At 38.0% G+C, this 15,536-nt stretch overlaps 1 protein-coding gene across 2 annotated transcripts; it reads left to right on the top strand.

Annotated features, from left to right (window-relative positions):
- Positions 1-29: 29 nt before the first annotated feature.
- Positions 30-15,387, top strand: ESD (esterase D). 2 transcript variants are annotated; one of them, XM_087716922.1, is made up of 9 exons: positions 30-146; positions 7,168-7,240; positions 8,839-8,927; positions 9,422-9,520; positions 10,801-10,925; positions 11,604-11,723; positions 11,999-12,097; positions 13,412-13,579; positions 15,161-15,387. In XM_087716922.1, the coding sequence occupies exons 2-9, from the start codon at positions 7,173-7,175 to the stop codon at positions 15,239-15,241; spliced, it is 849 nt and encodes a 282-aa protein (XP_087573048.1). In that variant the 5' UTR covers positions 30-146; positions 7,168-7,172; the 3' UTR covers positions 15,242-15,387. The 2 variants fall into 2 exon arrangements, with proteins under 2 accessions (XP_087573048.1, XP_087573049.1); XM_087716923.1 differs by having other exon boundaries at positions 98-208.
- Positions 15,388-15,536: the final 149 nt, after the last annotated feature.

Below are 15,536 nucleotides of genomic sequence, written 5' to 3'. Positions count from 1 at the left end.
GCATCGGGGTTGGGTGGGCGAGCCTATCCAAAGCGAGGGATTGACTCTAAGCAGGGCCCCTATAATTCAGTCACCTTTCTTCGTTCCATCCGGGGCCTGGGGTGACTAATTGGAGCGCAAGCAACAATTGCAAAACCATTAAAAAGGTGAGCGCTCCAGCAACGGTGCTGGCTTCCCGCTCTTTCCGTGATCATTGTAAAAAAGATTGGTGAGCTGGGTTTATTTTCTTCATGCTGGAACGTAGATGTGCAAGCTACACTTCATGTATTTTAAAAAGGGGGAAATCCGGGAAACAGTATGTGCACTTTGGGTTTGTATCAAAGAACCAGGGATAAATTACCTATATTTCCTCCCGCTGAGCTTTCTTTTTAAACGGTTTTATTAGTTGGGATAAATTAATGATATCTAATTTTCTTAAACGTGGAGGTTACAGAGTTACAAGGCTATTAAAAAGAGACTTCATTTTTTTTTTTGCTTTTAATAGAGGAAAGAGCAAGTGGAGAGTAGAGATAGGTATCAAAGCCCCCGGGGCAGCCCTGCATTCTCCCAACCGTTTTGTTTGACAAATGCACACCAACAAAACCAAAAAAGAGAAAAGAAATAATACAGATTTAGGAATCAGACCTACCCGCTTTCCAACATTGCCTGTCTCACTGAAGTAGGAAGGCCGTGTCCGTTTTAGATGTACCAGCTTATAATTTAAAACAAAGCATGCACAAACAAATGCAAAATATATAACTGAAACAAGTAAATGAAGATGTATTAGTCGAATTGGATTCTGTACAGAATAGATATTTAAGCAGAATTGTGAGTTACTTTTTTTTGTTCCACATACAACAAAGTTACCCCATGAACTAATTATAGAATACTGTTGACTTTTAAATGCTATGTTGTCAAATTCATGTGGCCAGCCATGTTATATTGTATATTGTTGCAGTTTCAGCCCATACATTTTTCTTCCAAGTGTTTTTCCACACTAATGAGACTCAGCTTTTTTTAAAAAAGAAAGTGTTGATCCATTGGTTGCAACTGACTGGCTTGTTGCCCAAGCCTGACATTGTAGGCTAAGTATAATGACTGGCCCAAAAGTCACTCAGCCAGGTTTCACGCTTAACTGTTTGTCTTCTAAAATCCCAGAATACTGTAACTTCTTCATTTTCCATTAATTTGACTATTTTGTGGTTTTTACTAATATTATTGTAAGTCCTTGTCAAAACAAATCTTATTGGAAGCCAGTAATTGTTGAGTTTATAGTACATAGAATAATTGTCAAGGTACTAAGGATTTAATAGCTGCCAGCTGATGAAAGGTTGTAAGCTGTAATCAGCTGATGCAGTGTAAGGCAAGGCTGATGCAATATGGTGTCTATATATATAGGTGGTCATTAGAGGGTGTTTTTCTCTCTCATTGTGTATCTCACTTTGTCTCCTTGTGTCCGAGGTGTGTAGTAAGGGATTTTTATCTCTATATGTATGTTTGTATGTATTTCTGTATATATAAACCACTATTAATTGGCTAATAGTGTGCTGTGTCTTGCTCCTTGGTTTATTTCATAATACTACTAGTCACACTGACAATAATAGACCTCAGCTGTCTTCTAGTCATCGACCATGGTATCCTTCTGCGACGACTGCGGGAGGTGGGAGTGGGAGGCACCGTGTTGCGGTGGTTCTCCTCCTACCTCTCGGACAGGTCGCAGTCGGTGTTAGTGGGAGGGCAGAGATCGACCCCTAGGCCCCTAACATATCCCCCCTACTATTCAACATCTACATGAAACCGCTGGGAGAGATCATCCGCAAGCACGGGATAAGATACCATCAATATGCGGACGATACCCAGTTGTATCTGTCCGCCCCGTGCCAACTCAATGAAGCGGCAGACGTGATGAACCGAGGCCTTGAGGCCGTTATGGACTGGATGAGGGCTAACAAGCTTGTACTCAACCCAGAAAAGACCGAGTGGCTGTTGTGCTTCCCTCCCAAAGATTCGACCAATATTCCATCACTCAGGCTGGGGGGTCAAATTTTACACCCCTCAAAGAGGGTTCGCAACTTGGGAGTCCTCCTGGATCCACAGCTATCCTTTGACCACCACCTGACGGCTGTGACCAGGGGGGCATTTGCCCAGGTTCGCCTGGTGCGCCAGTTGCGACCCTACCTGAATCGGGAGGCTCTCACAACAGTCACTCGGGCCCTTGTGACCTCTAGGCTGGAATACTGCAATGTGCTCTACATGGGGCTGCCCTTGAAGAGCATCCGGCGACTTCAGCTAGTCCAGAACGCGGCCGCGCGAGTGATCGTGGGTGCACCTCGGTTCACCCACATAACACCTATCCTCCGCGAGCTGCGCTGGCTACCTGTCAATCTCCGGGTGCGCTTCAAGGTGCTACTAGTCACCCATAAAGCCCTTCATGGTAGTGGATCTGCGTACTTGAGAGACCGCCTTCTGCCAATTACCTCCCTGCGACCAATTAGATCTCATAGATTGGGCCGAATTCCATCTGCCAGCCAGTGCCGGCTGGCAACTACAAGGAGGAGGGCCTTTTCAGTAGTAGCTCCGACCCTTTGGAACGAGCTCCCCGTGGAGATTCGTACTCTCACCACCGTCCAGGCCTTCCGCATAGCCCTTAAGACCTGGCTAGCCCGTCAGGCCTGGGGACAAAGATAGCCGCCCCTCCCGAATGATGAATGAATGTTGCTCATTATTTTTACTTATGTGTGTCTACGTCATTGTCTGTATTCCCTTTTCCTGATTTTATGTGAGCCGCCCTGAGTCCCCTCAGGGAAAAGGGCGGCCTATAAATGTTAATAAACTCTTAAACTCTTAGTCCAGTGGTCTCCAACCTTGGCAACTTTAAGACCTGTGGACTTCAACTCCCAGAGTTCCTCAACCAGCAAAGCTGGCTGAGGAACTCTGGGAGTTGAAGTCCACAGGTCTTAAAATTGCCAAGGTTGGAGACCACTGTGAATCTAGTCCAACCCCTTGCTCAAGCAGGCGACTCTATATCATTTCAGATAAATAGTTATAGAATAGAATTCTTTACTCAGTCTCTTTTTGAAAGCCTTCTGAAGGTGTAGGTGCTCCATCACGGAAGCTATTCCATTGGTTAATTGCTCTCACCATTAGGAAATTTCTCTTTAGTTCTAGGTTGCTTCTCTCCTTGGTTAATTTCCATCCATTGTTTCTTGTCTTTTGGCACTTTGAAAAATAATCTGACCCCCTCGTCTTCGGAGGAGCCCCTCAAATATTGGAACAGAGCTATCATGTCTCCTCTAGTCCTTATTTTCTTTAGCGTAGACATACCCAATTCCTGTAACAGTTCTTGGTACATTTTAACCTTCAATCCCCTAATCATTTTTGTTGCGCTTTTCTGTACTCTTTCCAGAGTCTCCACATCTTCTTTGTATTGTGTTGACCAAAAGTGAATGCAGTATTCAGCCTCATGCAAAAAAACAAATCTTATAAATCATAGTCTTGTGGGAAAGAAAGATGTTCTGGACTGGCAATATTGTCACATGTTTTTCCCTCTTGGTCTAATCTGTGTGATTTGGCCTGAATGTTGGTATTCTGCTGTTTGTGTATAGTGCAATATGCTTCCTTGCTGAGTGTCATTTTCATACCTTTCTCTTTTTACTTCCCCATACTTGCAAACCTGTCATTGTAAGAGCCAGAAAACTGTAAGACAATGTACTTGCTTTAATGCCACAATGCAAATGACGTTGCTGTTTCTCCTGGTAACTGATTACCATTATCTTACATTTTAGATGTGAGGTTTATTTAACACATCATTGTATGAAATGTATATGTGTGTGTATCTCTGTTGATTGATAAATTGATATGATAGTATTGCTATTACAATCCACCTTATATTAGGCTTAATGTAGTAACATGTGACCTTTGATTCTTCAGTTGAAGACCAGTTTCCTGCAATCTCTTGCAGTTATCATGATTGGCTGATTGTAGTCCTATGTTCCTGCATTGGACAAGGGTGTTTTGCAGACTTTCTAAAGAAAGAAAAAACAATTTAGACGTCATGTTCAATTGCCCTCTCTATTTTCTTCTTATTTTTTGTGTGGAGAAAACCTGAATTTATCTTTTAGCTGTGGGTCTCGCTGTAATTTGGAATTGGAAAAAAATGGGAGACAGCAACCCTGTCAGTCTCTGCTTTGCTGCTGCTTCGGCTGCCATTGAAATGGGGAGGGGGGGCATGGTATTTGGGAGGGGATTACTAATTTTGCTGGAGGAAGATTCTGGAGTTTCTGCTGCCTGTCTTACTGCGCATGCGGAGGAGGTTCCCACCAAGGCCAACGGCACCGACATTCCATCTTGGTGATGCCTTTCGAAGTTATCTCGCACCTGACACTTGGAAGAATTATGATTGGACTGTAACTGGGATGCCAACGGGTGGGGAATGGGTTATTCTATATATCATTTGCTTTCCCGCCTAAATAATCAGTCTTCACTTTGCAACGCTTCTAATCATTTATAATTAGTAAAAGTACACTTGATTTCTATCAATGGAGTCTCGTGGTTTCCTTTCCTAATTATTCAATGGAGGAGTGCTGACAAACCCCTTGACAGAATATGGCTAATGGATATAGTGTGCTGTTGTCCCTGCTTTTGCCAAGACATTGTCCAATTTTGCGTTTTACTGCTGCACTAGCACCATTGAACAGCTGGATAATTCAGCTTCTCTCCCTATTGCATTCTCAAATATGTCCCTGAGACTTTCAGTGCTAGTATATCTGAAGCTAGGGGGAAGCAGTCTAAGGGTTGTTTTTTTTAATGATATTTATATGAGAATTTTTAAAAAAAAAATCCTGGAAATTAAAATTAAGACAAGATTAAAAAAAGGAAAACATGATTTTGTTAAAATTGAATCAACCTTCCTCACTGATTATAAGAAGATTGCTTCTTTTTTCATCAGAAAATTTTTCTCCGTGATAGATTCTTATTATATCTAGTTTTTCTTAATGACACAAGCCATATTCTTTCATCTAAGTGTAACATGCAGAAACTATAAATGTGTGTGTTTAATTGGTAATCTTGTTTTTGGATGTTGTTCATTCTATCCATGTTGCATCAGGCCATTTTGATAAATTTCTGAAGAGCAAATAAAGTTTCAAAATATTGTTTGTGGGTGCTTCTGTTTCCCTTTTTGAGAGATAATTCTGATGCCAAAAGCTTTGAATTTATGAAGAGCAAACAGGTGCTGCAATCTGCTCTGGGGAATTTCCCATGTTCAGTGGTATCTAAATCAGAACTGAGTGAATTATTTCCTTCCCAGTATTGATCCTGCTTACACGAGAAAGGATTCAGGATGTTTCCACCCACTTCATCTGCTTGAGAAAAATTGAATTGCCCCCTAGATAGTTATAGGCATTTTGCTAAGCCACCCTGTGATTTATTTTATTTCGGGTTTTGGTTTAATGCATTGGGCAGACTCCTATTATTGTGGTTTGCAGATCATGGCTTGTTGCTCAGCGAAGAATCAATAGTTTAGTGTGGTATAGCTCTGTGCGATGTTAAATGGATGAAGATGGTAGAAGAGTTTTAAGATGTGTGTGTTAAAAGGCTCAGGTGTTACAGATGAAAAAATTCCATGCTAAGCTTTCATTCTGTAAATGGTTTTTCCAGAAGTAAAACTATAATTTCTACATAAAGTAGAAATCAAGTATTATTATAACTTTTATACCCTTCTTCTTTGACATCAATTATTATGGCAAAAATAATCAGATTCAGTTTGCATGGAGCCCAAATACTGGTAGGAAAAGTTGAAGTAGTGCTGGTTTATTTTCTGCAAATCTTGGGAAGAACTTAAAACGAAAATAGTAATAAATGGATGTAAGCACTGTAACTGCAAAAGAGTTGAATTTTGGCCTTCCCTCTCAACAGCATTTTTCTGTTACTTCCTTGGCAGGAACTTCTAAATGGAATTCAGTCGGATTTCTATCCTTGGCATGGAGCCCTACCTCCCAAAGTAGACCATGGGCTTATTTGAGTTAGGCCTTAAGCAAGGCTGTGTTCCAAAACCTCCCCTTCTTATCAAGGGCTTGTAAAACAATTGTAAATATTAATATAAGAGTGCTTCTCTACCCACCCGAAGGAGCATGGGTTCAGATTGAAGTAGTAAGATTTTGTGTGTCAAATGTTAGGCAAAGCACCAGGCCTGATAGCAAAAAATCAAAAGGAATCTAATAGCACCTCTTTAAACTAACACATGTTATTAAAAGGCATACTTTTTGTGAGCTGTAACTCACTTCATCAGATAAATAGAGTGGTTTGATTCATGTAGACTTTCAATTAGAATGGGGAGAGGGCAGAGAAGGTCATCTTGACAACTCATGAAAGCTTAAGCCTTTTAATCAACTGTATTGGTTGGAAAAGATCTGCAGTACTAGAATAATTCTGTTTTCTAAGCTTTATGTTGTCTAATTTGGCTGGTGATTTCTGTCCCCATCTTCTCTTCCAGAAGCTCAAGGTAAGAAGCAGTGTGGTATACTGGTTAAGATGTCAAACTATGATGAGAAGACCCAGATTCTAGTCCACTCTCAGCCACAGAATTTCACTTGGTAAAGTTAGGCAATTCACTAGGTAATGTTGGGCTTTCTCAGCCCACCTCACACCAAGGAAAAAATGGAAAGAAATCTTAAGTGGAAGGTGGGTTATAAAATAATAAGCTAATAATAAGGTGGGTATAGCATTCCTTTGCTGGATTTCCCCTTAATAGTAGATCTAAACTAATCCAGTCAGTTTTCATTGCTGAATGTGGGTTTGAATTTGAGTCTCCTTGATCCTAAATCCAGTATCTTTGATCTTACCAGATCTCTTTATTCTAAAGTAGCTATTACTCGTTCTTTTGCACTTCCGTTTATTGGCTGGCTGATTTGTGAAAGTTTCTGCTGAACAAGAAATACTACATGTGATGAGAGAGGTTTAATTGTCTTCAATTGTGAAGAGGAAGGGAGAAAAATGAAGGTTGATGGGAGAAAATAACAATTTTATGTATATTTTCATGTTAGCGCTTTAAAGCAATTTTGTTATTTCAAAATCTTTGATTTTTTTTAGCATCTTATTGCTAACATGTTTATACAAAGGTGTCATGTATAATGATGTGATTTTGCTGAAGAAAATTAACTTATGAAATCTCATTTTTTTCCTCAACAGAGATCATGGCCTTGAAGGAAGTTTCTAGCAACAAATGCTTTGGAGGTTTTCAGAAAGTGTTTGAACATGACAGGTCAATATGCTATTTATTTAAATAATTTTATACTGACTTATATATTTATATATATATATATATATATATATATATATATATATATATATATATATATATATATATATATATATATATATATATATATATATATATATATATATTTACAACCCCCGGTATGCCCAAATACGGGAGGAAGATCACTACTTCCATTCTCTGTCCTTTGGCTCGTCACAAGAGACCATCCAGGCAGAAACCCAATATTTTTACTGTTGCCTTTTTGTTACATTTTGTTGTATTTGTGCTGATAAGTCTCCCTTTATTTATTTATCAGCACAAATACAACAAATATATATATATATATATATTTGTTGTATTTGTGCTGATAAATACATATACTTAAAGTCACAACCCCTGGTATGCCCAAGTAAATATATATACTTAAAGTCACAACCCCTGGTATGCCCAAGTATGGGAGGAAGGTCACACTTCCACTCTCTGTCACTAGGCTCGTCACAAGAGACCATCCAGACAGAAACCCAATATTTTTTTACTGTTGCCTTTTTGCATAAATATAACATTATATATATATATATATATATATATATATATATATATATATATATATATATATATATATATATATATATATATATATATATACATATACATACACACACACACACATATATATATACATACATATATATATATATATACTTTTTTTTTAATCCCATCTTTATTCTTTTTATTCTTTTTATAAATAACTTAGGGAGCTGAATATACCTAACACTACATTCTCCCCTTATTTTCCCCAGAACAATAACTCTGTGAGGTGGATTGAGCTAAGAAAGAGGGATTGGACCAAAGACACTTAAAGCAGGATTAGAACTCACAATCTCCTGCTTTCCAGGCTGATTCCTTAATCTTAATGCACCAAACTGACTCTATTAGCAGTTTTATTTTCATACTATATTACTTTGGCTTATTAGGCTTTATGGTGCAAATTGCAATATTCAGTGGTTAGTTTGAAAAGATACCACGTTGTTTCTGATTAGGTGCACCTGCTCTGTTTCCTTCAGTCTTTGTACTGGAGTGCATCCCATTCCTTTTACATGTGTCAATAATTTAGTATTTTTCCTTAGTTATTTTCTGTCACGTTAGCTTTATAGTCTCTCCTGCCAAGAAGAATACACTAAGTGATAAAAACAACTCATTCAACAATAAATTTTTACAAGCTGTAATTTAGATACACGATTAGATTATTTAGTGCATCTGTGTCAAACCCACAGGACATGGGATGTCCGTACTTCTGGATAGCTAGGAATGCTGCCCCACAGGATATAATAAAAATATTAAAAATAAAGGAAGTTTGTTATTTAGATGCATTAACTATACTATATATTTTATATGTGGCCCAAAACATTCATTCAATGTGGCCCAGGCAAGCCAAAAGGTAGGAGACCCATGATTTAGTGATTTATTATATATTAATCAGCTCCCAAAGCCAGAGTAAGCCAAGGAAGTTGCAAAACTGCTGAAGCAGTAATAAACAGTCCAGTAAAAACATTAGACTGTTAAAAAATGTTCTGTCTTAACTCCAATATTGTTGTTAATAGTGTGGAGCTGAAATGTAAAATGAAGTTTGGGATTTATTTACCACCGAAGGCAGTAACTGAGAAATGCCCTGTGTTGTACTGGCTGTCAGGTGAGCATTTCAAAATTATTTGTGAATTAAAGAAAGGCACTTGATTTCACTAATGGACTTCTCTTGCTTCTGCGTTGAATGCTATTTCCCAATCTAAATTACTATACGCAATTGAGTATTTATTGGACTGTAGTAGTTCTGATTTGGGGGCTTGGGAGGAGCAGTTTTTTATATTCCTTATTTTGGTTTGCATGAGAATCATTGTGGCAGTTCTGGGACTTTATGAATTTATCTCACATTTGCTTATGATGACAATAAATTGTCCAGAGCATGGTGATTGGAGGAGTATATACAGCGCTTCTCAGCTTTGGGAACTTCGACTTCAACTGCCAGAATTCTTAAAGTTCCCAAAATTGAAGAACAATGATTATAAAAATATCTAAGTTGATTTGATCATTAGAATCTAGAAACCAAATAAGTGATTCATTTTTTCCCTAGGAAATGAAAATGTAACCAGGAATGTGGAATATTAAGATGCTCTTCTCTCTTCTCAGGACTAACATGTACAGAACAAAACTTCATAACCAAAGGTGGTTTCCATCAAGCTGCAGCTGAACATGGCCTTATTGTAGTCGCTCCAGATACCAGCCCACGTAAGTGGTTTATTAAAAAGCATCAGCTTAATTGGTTTACTCATGGCGTTGATACAGATGTTCTGACTCTAGTAAACTTAAGCCAGATTGTACAGGTAGTCTTACCAACTGTTCAGAGTTATAATGGACCTCCCTGGGGATACGTACATCTTGGTTCCCAAGTGCCAATGGCTGCTATCCCCTGTTCCCCCCCCCCCCCAATGGTTACATGACCACATACCTGGTGTTTGTCACCTGTCCTGCATTTATGGCTGCTTGCAACATCTTGTTATCATGTGGGACAGTTTTGCTTAGAACTGGAACATTTCATTTTTCAGCAAAACTGGCCCTATAGCAAACCATTGGTTCGCTTAACTGCTGCGGCGATCACTTAACACTTACTGCAAAGTAAGTGTTCATAATATTGAATCAGTCATGTGGGTGACCTGATTTACAACTGGGCAGGCTTCACTACAGTTGTAAGGCGAGGACTATCTGCATGTACAAATACATCTGTAAATAGTAATAATTTTATTGGTTGTATCTCATGTTTAGGGTATCTGCCGCTACATTTGACAATAACTGGTTTAAATTTTTCTCAACAGCAAGAATAGAAATTATTATCTTTCTGTCCTGCCTTCCCTGCATTTTGCTCCTGAATTGAAGTAGCTGTTGTTTAGTAGCTTGTCTAGCAAAAGGGCTGAACAGCGTACACTTTGGGGGATGGGCTTCCTGTGTATAAATGTAGCCAGTTTATCAGTGACTGGGTGGTCCTGCTCGACTGGCAGCCATGAAATTTAGCTTATTGGCGGGGTCTTTCATCAATATTAATGGTAGATAGATTTTGAAGGGGGTCCTGTAGGCATAACTCTTAAGACTGGGTCAGGAACTATAATGGCTATATTCCTATCTTGATATCCTATCTGAATATTTTCCCAGTGGGCTCTTTCTGATTACCAGAAATCCAGTCATAATATGTTTTTCCAAGAAGTAGTCTTCTTACTGGGAAAAAATGTGCACCCGCATTGAATATCTGTCTTTTCTTACAAGACACAAAGCCAGTTATTGAGCTTTTACTTAAAGTTTCAGAACTGACTTTCCACAGCTCAGCAAAGTTTCTGCAAGAATTTTTGAATTACCATGTAGATTTTTCTGCCTAGAATTAGTTTCAGAAGATATTATTGATTTTGAGAGAGATATTTTTCCCTTAGCCTTGTGGGCTAGCCCTCCTGCTCATGAAGACAAAGTATCGACCTCCGTTCCTGTAATTTGCTGATTATTAACATTTCTTTCCGTGGCAGGTGGATGCAATATTCAAGGAGAAGACGAGAGCTGGGATTTTGGCACTGGAGCCGGTTTTTATGTAGATGCCACAGAAGAATTATGGAAAACAAATTATCGCATGTACTCTTACATAAAAGATGAGGTAATTTGAATTACATTAATCTAAATCAGTGTTTCTTAAAAGTGGGCGATATTGTCCTCTGGAGGACATTTGAATTATTTTGAGTGGCATTGGGTGACAGCTGGGGGGGGGCATTACTTGACATGAAGCCAACAGGAGGAGGAGGATTAGGATAATGAAAGCAGAAGATTACGCATCACCTATCCATCAAATGCTTATTGAGTGTATAAAACTCTAAACGTGTTCTTTGATTATTATAAATACATACTTAAAATAGCATCACATTTTGGACTGTTTTGACTGCATTGCTGTAAAGCATACAATTGTGCTAGGTATTAGTGCAACAATATGATTCACATAAGCTGCACACTTGGTTATACATTAAATATTAAACTATTACTACAATGACTTGTAACTTTATGACTTAACTATGTATTTGTAATTGTTAGCAAAGAAATAAATGCAATAAATGTTTTTTTAAAAATAATTGCAAGTCACATACACAGGACAGTGGGTGTTGCAAAGAACTTGGAACAAGTAAAGGGACAGTGACAACCCCCCCCCCAAAAAAAAGTTTGAGAAACGATGATATAAATGAAGAAAAAGAGAGGGAGGAAGAGAGAGAGAGATAATTACCATAATATAATTACAGACTGCAGTATAGTGCTGACTTTCCTCTTCTTTGTCTTTTTCTGTTAGTTGCCCAATCTGATCAATGCCAGTTTCGCAGTTGATTCTGGAAGGATGTCAATTTCAGGCCATTCCATGGGAGGCCATGGGGCCCTCATCCTAGCACTAAAGAATCCTGGAAAATATAAAGTAAGGTTCAAACTATTTAATGTGTCAAATTAAATCAAGGAATAATTGATAAGTCTGGTTGGTCTGGTGGGGAAAAGGTTGTTTTGTTTTTATTCTGGTTGTTTAGCCTCCCTAGAAGCACTGTGTGTGATAAGCAGCCTTGTAGGATAAATAAATGCAAGCTATGTTCTGGAACTCTGTAAACGGGAATTTCATAAATGTTTTATTTGAAGAAAAATAATTTCACGTTGTAGTGCAAAAAAAAATGGAATCATTAATCACCAATATCTAAATAGTCTGTTTCAGCATTTGCTCCAATCTGCAACCCAATACAGTGTCCATGGGGGAAAAAGGCATTTAGTGGATATCTAGGATCGAACGCAACAAATTGGGAAGTATGTACTGAAAATCTCATCACATATATAATATAGAATAAGTTGCAATTGTTTTAAAAATATCAATAAACTGTTTTTACCATTTCAACACTAACCCTGCAGAGTCCAGTTGTGATTCCGCCAGCAGACAAAAGTATGCAACTCAGCTTTCAGCATTCAAGAACACTTGTTATATCAGTTTTGTTAATGGATGCAGTATTTTTAGTTCAGATCATTTCAAATCTGAAACATCCATTCTGAGTCGCAATCAGTTCCCCATTCAGAATTGACTGCTTTGATCATTTCGATGTGTTTTGCATCCAAAGCAACGCAAAACACTCTTTCTCAGGTACAAGTATTTCCAACTTTGATATGGTTGGAAATAGTTTGTTTGGAAGACAAAAGAGGTGTTTTCAATTTGAAGATTTTTTTTTATATACCTGTACATTTTATTGATTCTTATTCATCTACTTTTGACTTGAGTTATTAATGTTGTAATTATAACTATCATTTTATAGCAAGTGATTTACAATCTGGATGTTGACTTTAAAGCAGCTACTGCCAGAAAAAAGATAGATAATCCTTATTTGTTGATGCCAGGGAGATGTGAAGTTGGAATACTAGATCCTCCTGTTTAATAATTCCGACAGATGAATGCCAGATTGAAAGTATTTTATTCCTCCAGCTGATAGTGGCTGCAAATGAAAGGGAAATTGTTCTGTCCTTAGGGCTTCTAAAACAGAAAAGAATTCAAATTATATGTATTTCGTTGTAGCTAATAGATGCCAAGTGGTTATAAGTCTGTTGCATGAAATTCCCTTTTGTCTGCAGTTTCCCTTGTCTTTCTCACCTTTTAATCTTTCCTGGTTGATGCTATTGTTAGAAGCATACCTCTCTTCAAATCAACGCTATAGAGCACTGCACACCAAGACAGCAAGACACAAGAACAGTTTTTCCCCGAATGCCATCACTCTGCTAAACAAATATTTCCCTCACCACTGTCAAACTATTCATTAAGGCTGCATTACTATTATTAGTCTTCTCATCGTTTCTATCACCCATCTCCTTCCACTTATGACTGCAGGACTGTAACTTTGTTGCTTGTATCCTTGTGATTTATATTGATATTGTTTCCTGATTGCTTATTTGTATCCTATGTCTATCATTAAGTGTTGTACCTTATGATTCTTAACGTATCTTGTCTTTTTATGTACACTTGAGAGCATATGCATCAAAGACAAATTCCTTGTGTGTCCAATCACACTTGGCCAATAAAGTATTCTATTCTATTCAATTCAATTTTATTCTATTTCAAATGCATTTTTTTTCTTATAGGCCTATGATGCCACACACATTGCGAAATCTTATCAAGGCTCTCCTCTGGATATCCTAATAGACCAAGGCAAAGATGATCAGTTCCTTACAGCAGGACAGTTGCTACCCGATAATTTCATTGCTGCTTGCACAGAACGGAAAATCCCAGTCGTTTTTAGGTTGCAGCAGGTAATGCTCCAAAACTGGGCTTTCGTTTGTTTGCATCTAGTGCTGAAGTCTTATTTGGAAAGGGACAGATAAGTAAAAAGTGATTGTTTAATTAAATGGATTTTTTTAAATGACTACATCAGTTCCTAGGATCTGAAAATCTAGGTGTTGGAATTGTGTATCATATAGGTTTTTCCATTTTACTAATTTTGAGCGAAAGTATCTAGGAATGTTAGTGGTTAATTAGATTTTTTTTTCTGGCCTTTGCTCCTTCCCTGGCAAATGCTAGCTTGCTAAGAATCAGCTGCATTTTTTTTCTGCAGCCCGTTCATTACCACTAAAATGAATTACTTTTCCATAAGAAGGAACTCTTTGTTCTGGTTTGTTGCTTCCAAACCAATTAGAAATCATAAAAAATGTGTGTACTTGGTTTATGATTTCTGTTGTCTTCCCTGCAATATCAATTCAAATAAAACCTTTTAGAAGGGAGGAGCAAAGTAGAAGAAAAAGAATTACTATATTTTTCAGAGTATAAGACGCATCAAGATTTTGAAGAGGCAAATTTTTTAAAAAAAGTTTTTGCACTCTGCAGACCTCCCCAAAACGGCTCATTTTTTGTCAAAAAAGGACATTCATAGCCTTTAGGAAAACAGCCAGTTTTTCGCTCATTTCTGCCCTCCCCAGCCCCCAGAAGCACTCTGGAAGCCTCCTAAAGGCTATGCACTGCCATTTTGGTGAAAGAGCGGGGTTTCGGGAGGCCAAAAATGCTGTATTCACTGTATAAGATACACCCAGATTTTCAGCCTCTTTTTTGAGGGAAAAAGGTGCATTGACACTGCTTTCAGTAGTGGCTTTAAAGATTTAAGATGTAATTTTCTGGGTTTGTGGTATCAATGAATGAGAGATTGCTATGAATTTAAATACTGTACACAGAGGAGAAAACTTGGAGTGTGGGAGAGACTTTTCAAATTCATCAATTCTTTACCGTTTGAAATAGGTCCTCTAACTTTTTCCAAGGAGTTTTGACTGTTCTGGAACATCCATTCCAAGTTTGGAATGGATGTTTCAGTTTACAAATATTTGGAACCTTTCCAGAATGACTGGAACAGGATCAGCACACTTACAGTAATGCTGTAATAGGTGTTTCAGGTTTGAAACATGATGCACCCAGTTGGACATTAATTACATTTTAAAAGAAATATGAAACATTTATACTACAACGCTATGCTTTCTGTTGAAGCTTGTTTACAATTGGGTAGCTATTGTATGAGATTAAAGCCTTAAATTCTTATTCATTTGAGAAACTGATAAGGAGGTGATTTACAATCTTACCATGTGTTTGTAATTCAGCCCTTAGTGCAGTGTTTCTCAACCTTGGCAACTTGAAGATGTCCGGACTTCAACTCTCAGAATTCCCCAGCCAGCATTCGCTGGCTGGGGAATTCTGGGAGTTCAAGTCCGGACATCTTCAAGTTGCCAAGGTTGAGAAACACTGCCTTAGTGGCAGTGCCAGAGTGATAGTTGTAAAGTAGTCTTATATGCATATGCTTTTGACATTGTTGCTTGTTTTTTTGAAGCCATCTGGTGTTTTTCTTTCTTTAGGGCTACGATCACAGTTTCTACTTTATTGCAACATTCATTAATGACCATATCAGGCATCATGCCAAATACCTCAATGCTTGATTGCATCTCGCCATGGGAATGTCTGACAGTGAAAAATCCTGAAATGATCAGTGGAAATAAACAGCAGAGTCTCTGCTGTGATTACTATTTCTACAAACTGCAATGAAGTCCTGATTTAATGATTCAAAATAAATATTTTTAACATGCCTGTCTAATTTTGAATGAATTAGATCATCACTCTTTCAGATAACCCAAAGCAATAAAGGCTGCAACTGTAATACAAATATATAAATGTACACACTTTCTTTCATGTTTATGTCCCCAGGCATATCTCATGTTGCATCTTACAGTTCCA

Source organism: Thamnophis sirtalis, unplaced genomic scaffold (assembly GCF_051295495.1).
Source record: "Thamnophis sirtalis isolate CommonGarterSnake01/CBP01778 unplaced genomic scaffold, rThaSir2_p1.2 scaffold_5, whole genome shotgun sequence".
NCBI lineage: Eukaryota > Metazoa > Chordata > Lepidosauria > Squamata > Natricidae > Thamnophis > Thamnophis sirtalis.
Note: the sequence above shows the minus strand (reverse complement) of the source record. Positions and strands in the feature narration are given on the sequence as shown.